The sequence below is a fragment of the Myxocyprinus asiaticus genome, chromosome 19 (genome assembly GCF_019703515.2).
Source record: "Myxocyprinus asiaticus isolate MX2 ecotype Aquarium Trade chromosome 19, UBuf_Myxa_2, whole genome shotgun sequence".
Lineage (NCBI taxonomy): Eukaryota > Metazoa > Chordata > Actinopteri > Cypriniformes > Catostomidae > Myxocyprinus > Myxocyprinus asiaticus.
The window spans coordinates 41,371,826-41,388,236 of NC_059362.1; the positions used below are offsets into that span (position 1 = coordinate 41,371,826).

At 36.8% G+C, this 16,411-nt stretch overlaps 1 protein-coding gene across 3 annotated transcripts in view; it reads right to left on the bottom strand.

Moving 5' to 3' along the window:
- runx2b (RUNX family transcription factor 2b) overlaps positions 1-16,411 on the bottom strand; it is a 69,686-nt gene that overhangs the window by 32,395 nt on the left and 20,880 nt on the right. For all 3 annotated transcript variants that reach the window (XM_051644761.1, XM_051644759.1, XM_051644762.1), the window contains exons 2-3: positions 6,331-6,581; positions 4,914-5,070 (exon numbers count right to left, since the gene is read on the bottom strand). In XM_051644761.1, the coding sequence (XP_051500721.1) occupies positions 4,914-5,070; positions 6,331-6,581 (408 nt within the window). The remainder of the gene's footprint in view (positions 1-4,913; positions 5,071-6,330; positions 6,582-16,411) is intronic.

Genomic DNA, 16,411 nt, shown 5'->3' on the forward strand with positions numbered 1-16,411 from the left:
TATGCAGCTTTTATGACCTCATATAAATTTAGAGGCTGTATGGAATATTTATAATTTAATATATTTATCTGTAACATTGCATAACCTTTAAAAAAAAAAACTAGTCAACAAAATTGTGAAAAACTTAAAGGTGAAGTGTGTAATTTCTGCACCTCTAGTGGCACCAACTGGAAGTGCACAAACAATGACTGTTTATAAACAGGTTTTTAAATGTATCACTAATGTCATGTTTAAAAGTAAAAGTGTTTTGATGTCATACGATAGTATTGTGTAAGGAACAGGGCGAAGAGTATGTTTTTATGAACTGATAATCTGCCGTTTTGTGATTTGTGTGATAGTAAATTAAAGTCAAAGTTGTTATAGCGCCTCTAGTGTTCATTTCAATACAATACATATAATGTGCCACATAAAAATAATTTGACAAAAATTAAGGCAAAGTAACATGATTCTATGAGACCAGGTTGGTTTATGGATATGTTATGTGTCAACTAACTATAAAGAGGACAGAGGGCTGAGTGCTTGACTAGGAATTGTGCCATGCTACAGTGTGGCATCGGCAAACTTGGCCTTCGTCAGACAAATCACTTCCCTAAACAAAAATTCCAGACAATTTGTGCTCTCTGGTGGTTTAACACAGAGGAACAAGGGATTAACATGACGCTTCACTGGTTCTTACTCATGAATGCCCCTGGTTTGCTATGGAGACAGGAAGTAGTGGGCGGAATGCTTTGGCAACACTGGGAAACAGCTGGCAAGATGCATGGAACCTCAGTACCACAAATCTGCTGACAGTGATTTCATAAAACTCTCAATCATAAAATATTGAAATACAACCAAAAGAGCTCTTATAATTTAAAAATAATTTAAACATATTGGTAATACAATATGTGGCATGTCATCGTTCCCTTAGAATCTTTGGAAAATCAAATAAACCTCAAGTGTCAAAAATCATAAAGTTTTAAGTATCAAATATTTGGGAGAACCAAAAGAACCTTATTGCTTGATCGTTGTACGGAGTGTACAAGCTATAAAAAATACAAGATTTTGTTTTGTACATGATTTGTGTTGTGTATAATTATTTTTTTTTTTTAAATGTTAAAATACTTTCTCCTTTCTAAGTTTAATATGCAAAGAAAACATTAAGTTATTCATAGGTTGATTCCCCCGAAAAATGTAAACACTTTGGCTTTGGGCCACTATCAAAACATTTCTGTTTGTTTGAGCATTCCGACCAGCCCACCACACCAACATTGTCTCGACCATGGTGTGAGATTGCGACGTGGTCAACCTGGTCTCGTAGAATCATATTACTATACCTACATTTTTTACATGGCTTGTTGTACATATCACGGCAGTTTCCTGGTAAAATGAACACTAGAGGCGCAACAACAACAATTTTATTCACTTTTACACAATGCACGAGTAAAACGGCAGATTATCTATTCATAAACACTTACCTTTTGTCCTGTTTCTCACACAATGCTATCTTATGACATCAAAACACTTTTACTATAGAGCATGACTTGTATACATTTTAATGTTTGCATTACATTACCATATAACCAATTTTACAAGCTTGCTCAAGCGTGATTAAATTGTGTGATTGCTTAAATGATTGCGATGCAAAGGACTGGGGTACGAGTCCTGAAGAGCACGCGATTCAACACATTAGTCGAAAGTGTCAAAAAGCACCACAAAATGATGTGGTTTCTTCAGCTGTTGCGTTTTTCATCTCACATTTACTTTTTATGACACTATCAGTTACGTTTAGGTTTATGGTTTAGGGTAGGGACGTCGGTTTTATTGATTTCAAACTCGACAGAGAATTAACTTTTAACACCTCATCTGTTTGGGAGAACATTTAACTCATGTTTAGCATCCCACAGTGGACATTTCCCCTCGGAACTGCAGCGATACGTGTGGCAAAAATGTCGCCACAGTCAGGTAATTTTCATGAGATCCGGCTATACATGGTTATCTGTTTGGCCAAGCAATGGAAAAGTGTTTGGGAAACCTGTTTGAAAACGGTCATTATTTTTGCAATTCCGAATAACGGATTCCTGACGGTGCAGAAATTACACACTTCACCTTTGATAAAATTATCTGGGCAATAGGCAAAATTCATTACATCAAAGTGTTTCAAACAACCTTCATGAGTAAACCAAATTATATAACACACAGACGACTGTTAGGTGTGCAAGTTTCCGGCGATCGTATGAGAAACCTTAGTACAGTACGCACACAGACCTGTAATTTAATGAGTGCATTCTTACCGGCAGTGTGGTGATGTGGTTTCACAGTGGTGTTGGCTCGTAACTGATAGCTGAGTACACAGACTTACTATAATTATTCTAAGAATGTCATGTGTCCCTATGTGACCGCGTGCCTGTGTTACCAAATCTCCCTGGAGGATTTCTCCACATCACATTTTGCAAGTGTAGATAAACATTAAATGATTAAGCCTAACAGAACAAAACCATTTGGTAACAATACAATCTCTCCCAATGATTTAAGAAGGTAAGCTTGTGTAAACTGGTATGATTTTAAAGTGTTTTGACCCTACCAGTTAAAAGTTTGGACACACTTTACTGAATGTATGTTTCTCATGATCTTAAAAACCTCTTGATCACATGTTTAAATGCTTGAAATTAGTTTAGAAGATAAATATAAATTGTGACTATGTATGCATTTCTTTAAAAACTAGAGTTTACTCAGAATGGTGCTAAAAACAAAAAACATCCAGTGAGTGGCAGTTCTGCGGACGGAAATGCCTTGTTGATGAGAGAGGTCAACAGAGAATGGCCAGACTGGTTTGAGCTGACAGAAAGGCTACTGTAACTCAGATACCTGCTCTGTACAATTGTGGTCAGAAGAATAGAATCTCAGAATGCACAACACGTCGAACCTTGAGGCGGATGGGCTACAACAGCTGAAGACCACGTTGGGCACTTAGTCGGGCACCATAGTGTTCCTAATAAAGTGCTCAGTGAGTGTATATTGAAGGAAATTCAGCTAACAAGTATCCAGCCAGGGGTATAGCAGTAATTTTAATTTTAGGGGCGACAAAACTGTCAGAAGGTGGCTCGCACAGACCCAACACTTACAGTACAGCATTAATATATTACAGTATATATTAATATATAAGTATGATATAAGTATTATATTAATATATACGTATTATTTACTTTTAATATTTGTAGTATTTTAAAGATTAAAGTATTGCAAAATAATTAGTTGCAAAAATAAAGGGCATCTTGTGGAGATCTTGCTTCTGTTTCACACATGACAATAAATGACTGAGCACAAGCTGGTTCTGAATACATTATTAAATCAGTTACAATAATGACAATTGTGCATGCACACAATTTTATTTTTTACTCTGTGCTTGTGCATTGTGGGATTTAAATGTATCCAAGTGACTCGAGTGTTTTGACTATGTTCACCAAAATTAGTTCCGAACCATTTAATGATTCAGTGACCATTTCTGGTGATGCCAGAAGGTGGTGACATTAGTTGTGTGAAATGAGTTAGTCACTGAATCAACGAACAAAAGAAAATTTTTATCATTTAAAATGTGTATGTCTACAGACCTACAAAGAGACATTAGTGGAGGTTTTAAACATTATAAGAACAAAGCAAATCTATCATTCCCCTACAGTTTGTGAGCTGCTGAGCATTACTTTTATCAAAAGACAACAATAATAGTCTTATAATAATTCTAATGAGTTTCAATAACATCCGTATGCTTTCATGTATAAAACAAAACTTGTCTACATATCTATTCACTTCAGTAAAATGCCTAAGTGTTCTAAGAACACAGCAGATCTATCTTTTTTCCTCCAGTTTGTCGACTGCACACCAACATAGAGTTAAAAAACTGGAGCTGATATTAAAAATAGCTTTACATATTTAACACAGATCTGTAATCTGCTTAAATTGGCAAAAAGAGCCGACCAAACTATTACCACACAAACATAATGTAAAAAGCATAACTTAATGAAGACTCATGCGCTGATATAAACTCCACTTACAATGTGTGCTTGTTTTTTTTCCCTGCAGTGCATTTCATGTTGTGCTGCCAATCATGAACGATATGCCGATAAATAACTCTCATTTGTGTGTTCCTCATCTCTAGATTATTAATTTAGATCAACATCAATGCTGATAAAAAACATGGATAAATGAGCATTGTTGAAAGCAACTTTGTAGAAACAAAAGGAGCCACGTTGATTAGACTGTCTGACTGATATCCTATTACGTAAGGGTTGTTTCGGCTCATGAAACTCACCTGTGATTGGCTGGATTGTTGCCCAATCAGCCCAAAGTAACATAATGCAAAGAATACTGTATACAAATCCACCATTTGGACTCGGTATGGGTTTAGCTTGGAAAAGTGCAGGGGACAAAAATCACCTTTTTAAAGAGTGTGGGGGATGCGTCCCCCACATACCCCGTAGCTGCTAAGCCCATGTATCCAGCATATGGGAACTCCTTCAATACTGTTTCAAAACATTATAGGATGCACCTCATGAATTTGGTTGACATTTTTGGTCACAACAAAATTTCCAAACTTCCATTTGTGTTATTTTATAGTTTTGATGACATTGCTAGGATTCTAAAATGTGGAAAATAGTAATAATAAAGAATGAGTAGGTGTACTGTATTCATTCTTTTCATTGGTAGTGTGCAGTCATGTGCAAACATGCAATGGGTGACAGTTGAGCAAATTACACATTTTTGATTCTCAGCCAGTCAGCACAAATGTAATATCGATAAATGAGTAATGACCAAAAACTTCCTTAACAATTCTGGTTCTGAATACACTTCCTTGTGAAATGTGTACGATACGGGATTTAAAAAGTTCCAACAATCACGAAGTCATTCTGCAAATGTTTTGCAAAAGGTGGACTTACCTCTTCCACTTCGGCCCACAAAGCGCAGATCATTGAAGCGGGCCACCTGGTTCTTCATGACACCTGAGGCATTCCTGAGCTCAGCTGAATAATTCTCATCATTCCCAGCCATTACTGTGACCACCGTCCCATCAGAAACCTCTCCAAGGGCCACCACCTGCATAAAATACAATGGCCGCAGAAAAAAAATAAAAATGAGGTCTGAAATAAATCTACCATAAATAAACCATAAAATTGACAAGTCATGCATATTTTCCAGAGCTCTATTAGTGTACATGATATTTTTGTTCTATAGGCTATGCTTATGCTGTGTGTTTGGTTGTCATCATCATTAACTTTATCTTTCATTTGTAAAACATGGGCTACATCAAATTCAATAAATTACAGTCAAAATATCAGTCACCATGTGTTGCACTAAAGGGCAGATGTGCATATGTTCTCACAATTTTTGCTATTTCATCATTACCAGCTAATATGCCAATTACCTAGATAAACACACATGCACAGGCCTGACCAAAAACATAAGAGCCAAGAGCAACGATTCTACCACAGGCCAGTTACACATCAAACGCTGAATAATGTCAGAACAATTTAATAATTTTTTATGAAAAAGAACATTAATGTTGTTCAGGTGTGATATTACGAGGAAAAAAAGGGCTGTTCACACACTCAATACAGTTTGTTTTGGGCATGATTAAATGAATCGACTCAGGAAAGCATGATAATTGAAAGCATAACTATATGCATGACAAACGAAGTTAGCTAAATTGACTGAAATGTATAAAATGATGTCACTTTTTGTTTGAAAATTTAATTAAAGCTGATTTGTCCCTATATGGATAGAGAGAAAAAAAACGAATAATAAAATAATGAAATAAATAAATAAATACATTAAAAATAAGTGTTCCCTCGAAAATACTGCACTTTACACTTAAACAATGCTCTGTTAAAATGTTTTGGTGAATTATATAATTATTATTGTAGTTTAAATATAGTAGTGTTTTTATTAATTAGCCTTTTAAATTATTGCTTAATTATTTTCTTATTTATCAAGTGCAGCCAGCATTAGAGTGTTAAAGCTGACTGCACAAGCATCATATTTTTCACTTCATAAAGTTCATACTGACACAAAAGTTAACATAAAACAATAATCCAAACACTTTATATTGTAGTTGTTGTATAATATTATATATTCTAGTAAACTGTAGAGTCCATGTTACATATATTACATCTCATTCTAATAAATTAGGCTACTATACTGATAACAATAACTACCTGTAACTAAGAAAAGCCCCACACAAAAAAAATTACATAACTATAGATAATGTAAAGTTTGACCAGTGCGTATTTACGCGCATGCATAAAGAGTTCACCAAACAACCCATCTCCGAAATGAAGCGTAAAAACAAGTTCGTACCTTAAAAGCAACCGGTAGGGTTTTATTACATCTCCAGTGAGAAGGCAGAACCGAGCAGAGAAAGTTTGGACTGTCGGTTCGGACCAGTTCGGCGGGGTGGTCGGCGATGATCTCTGCCATGGAGCGGTTCTCTTGCGCACGGAGTCTTGGCACCACAGCGCTATCCTGCTGCTGCTGCTGTCCCGCGCTGGAGTTCACATCGTTCATCTTCACCGATACCGGCGGACTGAACCTCCGTCCGGCGCTGGGATCTACGGGAATGCGCATCACAACAGTCTAATTTAGCCAAAGAGAGGTAAGACGAGCCAGACAGCCCTAAAGACCAAAGAGTCTCTCCTTTGCTGTGAGTCCCTCTCCGTACGCGCAACGCTGCCAGTCTGCGATGAGATTCGGAAGTGCTGCGGATTACAAGCACGCAACCAGACTTCAATTGGCGCTTTGTGCGCAGTCGTCATTAACTACGTTTTCCTGTATTAAAAGGCGCTTAATTCACCGTCGCGAGGAGAATTTGTACGGTTTGTTTAGCTTTCCAAAAATGTTTTAAGATTGCGTCGATCTTATCATAACAGATTAGACAGATGTCTCGGAAATAATTCGGAAAACCTTTAGTGCCACAAGTGGGACTGAAGCGCACTGGTGCGCAGCCTCTTTCAGTGAATAAAAAAGTGGAATTTTAGTACATATAAACAGTATCTATTATATTAACATTGATAATAATAAACAAAACGTCATGTTTGTTTGATATTTTGTCTCTGGTACACATCAGTGCAGTCCTTTGAAATTGTGCTACTCCTTGGAGAGCGCATGCATCACAAGATGAAAAGAGCTCAGGAGGCGAAATGTTTGTTGCTTCCAATGTGGTTGGTCTTTGAAGATAGAGATTTCTTTTTTTTTTTGTGGTTCAGATAGTTCCAGCATCATGCTATCATTACATTGATGTCACTCAAACACGTGCTGTCCCAGTCAAATCATAAAAACTAAAGTCATTCTGAGCATTTATCTCCATATAACTTGTAAAACTGCACGGTTATTTGAGTATCAGGTTTGATTGAAAACAGGACACATTGCCTCTGTGAGTTTCAGACCACTTGGATTTTCCAATTGCTGAATAGATTAAATTACTGAAAATGTAATATCATTTTTATGTTTTCCCTCAAATAAGTCACGATAAGGACTTTATTGAATTAGTCTAGGAACTTTTTTCTATGCACAATGGCAATGGAATATGCACACAAAGATATTAAAGCCACATATGGAGATTTTAAGGAGAACTTCACAGTGCTGAATTGCAATGAATATGTTGAGTTTTTAAGATACTGGAGAAAAGATACCTGCACGATTTGAAATTTAAAGAGGATTTTTTTTATTGTATTTTTTATTATTTCACTTTATGGGGAGACCGGTCTAGTTGACTCACTTTTTACTCCAGTTAATATTTTTCAAAGCAGGTTTATTTTTGAAATGTAGTTTCTGCATAGGTACAAAAGAAGCTATTGAACATTTTCACCATTATTGCCCAGGAAAAAAGATACAGTTCATTGAACACATGTTGTGCCAATAGCGGGGCATATTGTTACACTTTATGGGGTAAGTTGTCACAATGGAACCTGCCAGTAAACCAGTGGCATTGGTTTCATGTGATCATTGTGGGGTGACAGGGGAATGTGTCCCCACCATCACAACCACCAAAAATAAATCTACGCCTCTCATTAAAACTACGCCTGTGTTAAACAGCCTATAGGCTTTTCAAAAAACATTAAAAAATAAAACAATTATGAGGCACAAAATGATTCATGAAAAAAAGGAAAAGGTAACATACAATATACAAAATCTAAAAACATTGTTTTGGCAAACAAATATTGTTATTGATAAACTGTATACATTTATGACATTTAAAACATGTTACAACCTGCCCCAATAAAAATGTGACAACATACCCCGACCTGACTTAATACCTTTGTCCTAAGAACACATTTCAACCTTTCTTATATATATATATATATATATATATATATATATATATATATATATATATATATAATATATATACACACACACACACATTTGATTAATCTACCGCATAAAGTTCAGAATTAATAGGTGGCAATTTTAACACCCTTTGTTTCTTTTGACTGTCTGTTTGAACTGTTCATCCATTCACTGCCTTCCATGTTCTGGCACTGAAACTAAAATACTTATGCTCTAATGAGCATGAAAAGACAATGGATTACTGTAAAAGTACAGTACATGGACTCTCTCACTAATACTGTAGATGGCAATCTCTCCCACTGACTCGACAGGCTAGTGATTAATCCAAGTCATAAGTGTTTCAGTATGTTTCAAACATAAAAAAAAAAAGAAAAAGAAATCCAAATAATAAGACCATAATTTTGATGGGAATGCATAAGTAACCAATAAACAAAATAGGATATAAACAAGGCATCTAATTATTCTTGGCAGAACTGTTCGATAACAAGCATAAACCAGTAGAAGTCAAACCAGTGACAGCTGTCAATCAAAATTCTGTCACATGTTTGTGTTTGTTCCTCTTTTGGTTTTTGAATTTTATTGTAATTGTTCAGAGGACGAGAAATTAATAGATGCTTAGAATTTGTTTCTGAAGTACAAAGAAGGAAAATCTTGTAATTTGAAGCTGAAGCCAATGCAAGAAATGTAAAATATGAGGTAGTATGTATACAGTTATATCTTAGCAAAAAAGTAAGATCTTTAGATAAGTATACTGCCATTGAAAAACTTGGACACACTACACATTCTTTAATATATATATTATATATATATATATTACATTTAACATTTTAGAATAATATTAAAGTCATCATAAATATGAAATAACACAAATGGAAGTTAATTGTTACATTTTGATGACCCACATTTTTTTTTCAACCATTGAAAATGTGTCAAATTGAACAATTTACCAATGGAGCCACACTGAGAGCGCTATATGTCTGGGATTTCAACACATAAGGCCTTAAAAATTTAAATACATAAAGGAAAGTTTGTTCTGATCCAGAATCTAAAAGGCTATTAAGATATTTTTAATTCTTCTGGAGTTATAGGGTTTCCAACTTTGGAAAAACAACACAAAAAAGTGGTTTTTCACATTTTTGACTCATACCACTGGCATATAATGCAAGGGGTGCTGAAGTAAGCTGATTTTAGTAACAGACCTACTTATATCTGTGTAAAAATAATGATGCTGCCACCTTTCTAAGGTTATTTGTTTGACCTGTAGTTTTGCTCCAAAGTCATAGGAGAAATTTTATATTTGAACCCCCTCTGCAAAATAATGGATTACTCTGTAAATATTGGTACATTTTTGGCTTTGATCATCATTTATATATTTCTTTCACCAATAAAATGATAAGTTGTATCTAAAGCTCATTTTAAGATTCAAGCAATAATGAGATACAAATTCATTCAAGAGTTACCAAACTTTTGACTGGTAGTGTAAGTAGGCCTGCTTCTCATACAAAATGTTATCAGTTAGTTAGCATGAAAACAGTCAAACAAAAGCAACAGTAAAACTTACTACAACCAGAAGTGATGATTATGGACTGATAGCTTGTTTAAAAACACAGATTCATAATTACAGATTATGATGAATCAATGAAAGCATGAAAATGGTGCAAATATCTTTGTACAGCTGAATGGGCCTGATATTTAATGTATAAAAGTCTTGCAGGGTGGCATAAGTGGATGGTAGTGGTCTCTTGGGCACAATGTGTGTGTGTATTGTATGTGGAAGGGTTAGAAAAAGTTTCAGGAAGCACTGACATGCATCTGGCACATCGTTAAGGGCAAAAAAACAAACAAAACAAAAAATTAGCTTGAGTTATACAAGTCTCGATTGAATTACACTCCCTCTCCGTTTGCTCCGTGCAGCAAAAATATGTTCAAGATTGGCTGCCATTAATAAAGATCCATTTCCAGTTTATAAAAAAGATAAATCAGAGTAGCTGCAATGAAAGTCACAGAGGTATTAAACACATCCAGGCGAAAATTACCGTGTATTATTCAAACAGTCATGGATTTCAGTTTTGTCTGATTATTGCCCACTCAATCACTGATTTGTTTGGGAAATAAAATAAATCTTGTTGGAAAAGGAGATGATTAATATTTTTCTTTCAGAGACAGTAGTGGTATTAATGCCTCGCAGATGGACACCAAACATTCCTCTCTCGTGTGTGATCAATCAGCGAGAATCGTGGCAATCAATAAAACAATGGTGCAAATAAAACTTAATAAGAGAAACAAAGCGACTGTCGACATGTCAAAACAAAGAGGCATGTTAAATCATATACACACAGAAAGATATCAAAGAGCATTAGTCACATCTGAATTCACTTTGCCATATTGTATGGCCGCCATCTGCCAGCAATATCGGTGCGCAGAAAACGCACGTAATAATTTCACGTCGCTCACTTTGAGTCCTCGAGAGCAGTACTCTGCCCACTTATATTTGGGCGTCTCCTTTGATCTCCTAATGAGCCAAGAGGAGCCCACACAGCTGGCTATGATGTGCTACAAAGATGAGGGGTTAGAAGCCATCCACCGAGCAAGAACCTGGGATTACCCCGTGCTATTCTGAGTTTTGTGTCACCAAACACTCAAGCTAGATCAGACCCAGCTCAAACACTGATGATGTGATAAGCCGAATGTAACCGAACCCTTATCTGCTGATGGCATGACACGCTGAGCTTGTAACGGAGTTGACAGCGCAATCCAGTGCAGCTAGCTCATCAAACGGACATTTGGGTGAAGTGTACTGAAAGAGGTCCTGTCACGCCAGTTTCAACACAACCAGACAAGTATTCATGCAAACATCAGCAAGCAACACTTTCCCCCCTTGATGGTGATCCATGTTGTATTGTAAGTGATGATACAGGACAAAGAAACCATTGTTGACTGGTAATGTAAATATGAAGAGACACTGAGCTCCAGGGCTTTAATGACATCCAAATGACTCCAATTCAGATTCATAAAGTCCCGGGATTATGTAACGTGCTACATGAATGTTTTTCAATGCATTTTTTTTTTTTCGTCCCGCATTTTTTCGTCGGTTGAGAGGAAAAGTACAGCCACTTAAGTCCCTGGATCAGGGCTCCATTTCACAGTGGTGCATTTTTGAGACACTTAATTATGGCTTTATATGTGGGGAGCAATTTGATGGGGTTATAGAGGCTTCCAATTTTAAATAGTTACTTTCCATCCTTGGCAGGCTTCAGGGAGAGAGAGGAAGAGGGATGGTGATGATTCGTACACCGAATCAGAATTCATACCCCTTACCTCATCAGGAAGACCTCCTTTCAAACCCTAGATTTAATCTGGAGACCAAAATTGCCGTTTTGTTAGTGACATCATTACTGAAGACCTTGAGGACTTTAAGGCCAGAGTTGCCAGAAAGGCGAAAGATCTGCTTTACCAGAGCAAATTGCCCCCATGTTATGGTCATATAGTGTGTGGCAAAATGCGAGAAATTGGGAAAGGGTGGTGTGATTTCCATATGGAGGTAAATATCCAGCGTGCAGTTACATGGAGGCTACTTTGAAACTTTAGCTTCCCAAGCTACAAACTAAAAACATGGAAGAAAGCTATTTGAAGAAGAAAATAGTTTTATATATATTATTTAATTCAATAATAATACCTGATAGATATACATTTAATAAGGGTCACATTCCCTTGCGAAGGTTAAAGATGGTTTTTACTACAGTAACCATAGTTTAACCATGATATTACCATTTATGCATTTAGCAGACACTTTTATCCAAAGCAACTTACAGTGCACTTATTACAGGGACAATCCCCCCAGAGCAACCTGGTGTTAAGTGCCTTGCTCAAGGACACAATGGTGGTGACTGTGGGGATTGAACCAACAACCTTCTGATTACTAGTTACATGCTTTAGCCCACTACGCCACCACCACAATAAAATAGTTGCAGTAAAACCGTAGTAACATATATAACAACAATATATAACAATATTTAATTCTTGTTGAGGTTTGAACGATAATTAAATTCAGCCATACAATACTTTTATTAGTTCCATCATGATTTCAATTTAAATAAATTTGGGTCATTCTGTGTCAACTCAAACAGGGGTGTGTATATATATATATATATATATAAACCCATCCTGCTTGACCTGCTCTGAGCAGGATTTGAACCAGGGTCTCCAGCATAGGAGGTGGGCATATTAATGATGAGGCTAAAGCCACTAGTGTCAGTCGCTAGTGTGCCTCTTGAGGCCAGGGGAGTGAGGTTTACACACTGCACAGCTACCTACCAGCTGGCTACCATTATATATATATATATATATATATATATATATATATATATATATATATATATATATATATATATATATATATATATATATATATATATATATATATATATATACACACACACACACACACACACACACACACACACACACACACACACACACACACACACACACACACACACACACACACACACACACACACACCGATCAGCCACAACATTAAAACCACCTGCCTAATATTGTGTAGGTCCCCCTCATGCCACCAAAACAGCGCCAACCCACATTTCAGAATAGCATTCTGAGATGCTATTCTTCTCACCACAATTGTACAGAACGGTTATCTGAGTTACTGTAGACTTTGTCATTTTGAACAAGTCTGGCCATTCTCTGTTGACCTCTCTCATCAACAAGGCATTTCCATCTGCATAACTGCCCCTCACTGAATGTTTTTTGATTTTGGCACCATTCTGAGTAAATTCGGCTGTTGTGTGTGAAAATCCCAGGAAATCAGCAGTTACAGAAATACTCAAACCTGCCCGTCTGGACCCAACAATCATCAATGCGATTATCTAATCAGTCAATCGTGTGGCATCAGTGCAGTGCTTTAAATCATTCAGACACGGGTCAGGAGCTTCAGTTAATGTTCACATCAACCATCAGAATCAGGAAAAAAATGTGATCTGCTGATCTCCTGGGATTTTCACGCACAACAGTCTCTAGAATTTACTCCGAGTTGTGGCTGATCAGTGTATACACATATTGTTGATCGCCTTATAAGCATTAAGTTGGTGGTTGTTCCCTCTATACTTTCCCCACTCTGCTGCTGGACCTGCGAGGATGCCAGTGTGTGCACACAAGGAGATAATTGTGTACATCCTCTCTCCTGCCCATTCCCAGTGTAAGCCTTGCTGAAGGAAGGCCCTCAGAGGTGGGGTGACGATGACAAAAGGGAGGGGCATGCAAAAGCATTGACATTGCTGATGCAGTCAATATGTTGATATTATATGTTTCAGTGTCTATCCAAATGTACAAAAATGTATGTTTAAACGTTATGTACAAATAACTATGAACACTAAGGAGATCACCCTGAAATATCAGGAAAGCGATGGTTTTGTATGTCTGTGCCGTCAATGGATTGGTTTTGGATGAGTGCTGTGTTCATTATAGCAGTTGGTTTGGGGGGGGGGGGGTCATGTGCTGGTGGTGATGGAGAAGTGGAGGGGTGGGGGGCATATTGTGGTGGCTGCTACAAAGAAAATTTCCTTTTTGCTCTCATTGGCATGACTGTCTGCCGCCTCTAGCCTTCATGGAGGTCCTTAATTGAGATCACTTGTACATAAAAATAGGAACAGAATGGGAACTTCTGCGGCTTGTGAAGGGGTAAAGTGGGGAAAAATGGCAAGTAATATGTGACAAGGGCTCCCATTAAATATCCATTTAACAGTGAAGTCAAGTCTAAAGATGGAGGGCACTTGGAACTCTTTTGCCATGGCACTGGCTAGAAGTTTTATCTTCCTCTCTGACTTCAAGTACATGTGTGTCTGTTGATTGTAGTATAAAATCACTGGCATCACCAGTTGTGTACATGATTGTCTTTGGGTGGCGTAAAACTGACATTCTGATAAGTTAAACAATAAAATATTCCATTAAGCTTACTTAACTAAAGTAGTCGGAACCTTTACCTAATACCTAACACCAGGTGTAAATGGGATCTTTGTGAGATTACCGCTGTGACCACAGGAGACCAAGTTCATTACTCAGACACAATCCCATTGTGGGACTCTCGTTTATCGTTAAATGATAGAGAAACTTTTTCAAGAAATAATTTTTAATAGCAAATGTAATTTTTTTTAAAATTCGTGAGGGGGTTGGGGGGAGGTTTTTTTGCTATGTATGCAAATATTTGTACTAAAAAAAGAAGAAAAAAGAATATGTATTAAAAATAAATAAATGAAATCCATATGGGACTAATTAAAGTCATTGCATTCTTAATATGGCTGAATTTAAAGGAATATTCTGGGTTCTATACAAGTTAAGCTCAGTCGACAGCATTTGTGGCATAATATTGATCATAAAAAATTATTTTGACTTGTCTCTCCTTTTCTTTAAAAAAAGCAAAAATACGAGGTTACGTTTGAGTGTTTAAGGGGGTTTACAGCATTATGTCATCTTGGCAATGAAGTTGTAAAATTATAACTTTACACAAAAAAGGTTAGTAAGTGATTTTATCACACAAAAATCAAGTTAATATGCATATTGTGTATGCCATGTGGCTATACTTTTGAAACAGTGAGCACTTTAAAGGTGCAATATGCAAAATTTTTCATGTAATATTTGCCTTTTTTTGCCAATGTGTGAACGGCTTGTAATGCAACTTAAAAAATGAGCCCTTCCTGGACTTCCTAGGTTGCCTATTAAAGCCTGTAGACTGATTTTCATGCGAAGGGAGCGGGTCGCTTTTGCTTGGAAAATCCAAAGGATGTGACGTTTATGCGTGCTCCCGAGAGCCTTGCCTCAGACAGTAGCTTCTCTTCCACTATTCAACAGGGTCAACAGACAGTCTGCAACACTAGGTAACGTTATCTTAGAGATGGAATCCAGCAAACGTCCGGCTCCCATCACAACACCGACTCCTATACAAACTCAGAGTAAGCCAAAAAAAAAAAATTATCTACAGAATCCCGTCTGGCTCGTGGTCGAGCGAAAACTAGAGTGAACATCGGCAGGGTATTTGATTCCTGGAGGGACCTTCGTTCAAAACCGACCCTGAATTGGCGTTCTTCGTATTGGACAGGTAAGCTCACATAACCACAAAGCATGTGAAATATAGTTCCATAAGGATTGATCTGTGTAATTTTAGCTAACTTGATCTTGTCGGCTAACGCTGACGAATTGCAAGCTACCTTGCTTCGTAACTTTCAAATAATTTCAATGATCTTCTCTTTATACTAAAAGTCAGGTTATTGTCAATGTTAATCTGTAATTATTCAGCAAGCTAAACTACAATAACACATGAAATGAATGCCAGACAATGTTCAAAATAATGCAAAAATCTCCATTCATTAGTGTAACATAACTCGGTTATACAGAAAATATATACATTCTATTATTATAAAACAATAGTGCATCGATATATCAAAATGACAGTAGTGATGGAATCACATCAATACTGAATTGTGTAAACATATTTATAATGTACAGTCTATTTTATAAACAGCTACTGTAATCATCCACCAAATTTAGCTAACAGCTATTGATAAAGCTGGCTAGCTAGCTAACGCCGACATAGGCTATATTATAAATGCAGTCAATGTATCATGCAAGGAAAAGTGATTACTTCAAACTACATTCTCGCATAGTCAGACCGATATCTACACTTTGTTTTAGCCCTGTTCCAGCACTGGAGAGTCAAATATAATATGCAGTCTCAAAGTTTGTAGTAAAACAATCATAACTGTGTAATTTTAATTATGCTACCTCATCTGTCAGCATGATGTCAGTGATTCACGTTCAGCCTCTTTTACGTTACGTCATTGTTTTGGTCGATGCTCGCTCGCGTCCCTATGGAGTGTGTGCGCGAGCACGAGCAACAGGTAGCTGGCTGCAGTTCACTTAATGGCCACAGGTGTCATTAATATCAAGGGTTTCTGAATCTTTCATACTGCACCTTTTATGTTTACGAATTGGCCCCATAAACTTCCATTGTAAGTGCCTCACTGTAACCAAGATTTTTTCTTTTAAAAAAAAAGGAGGTACAAGTCAAAATATTTTTTTG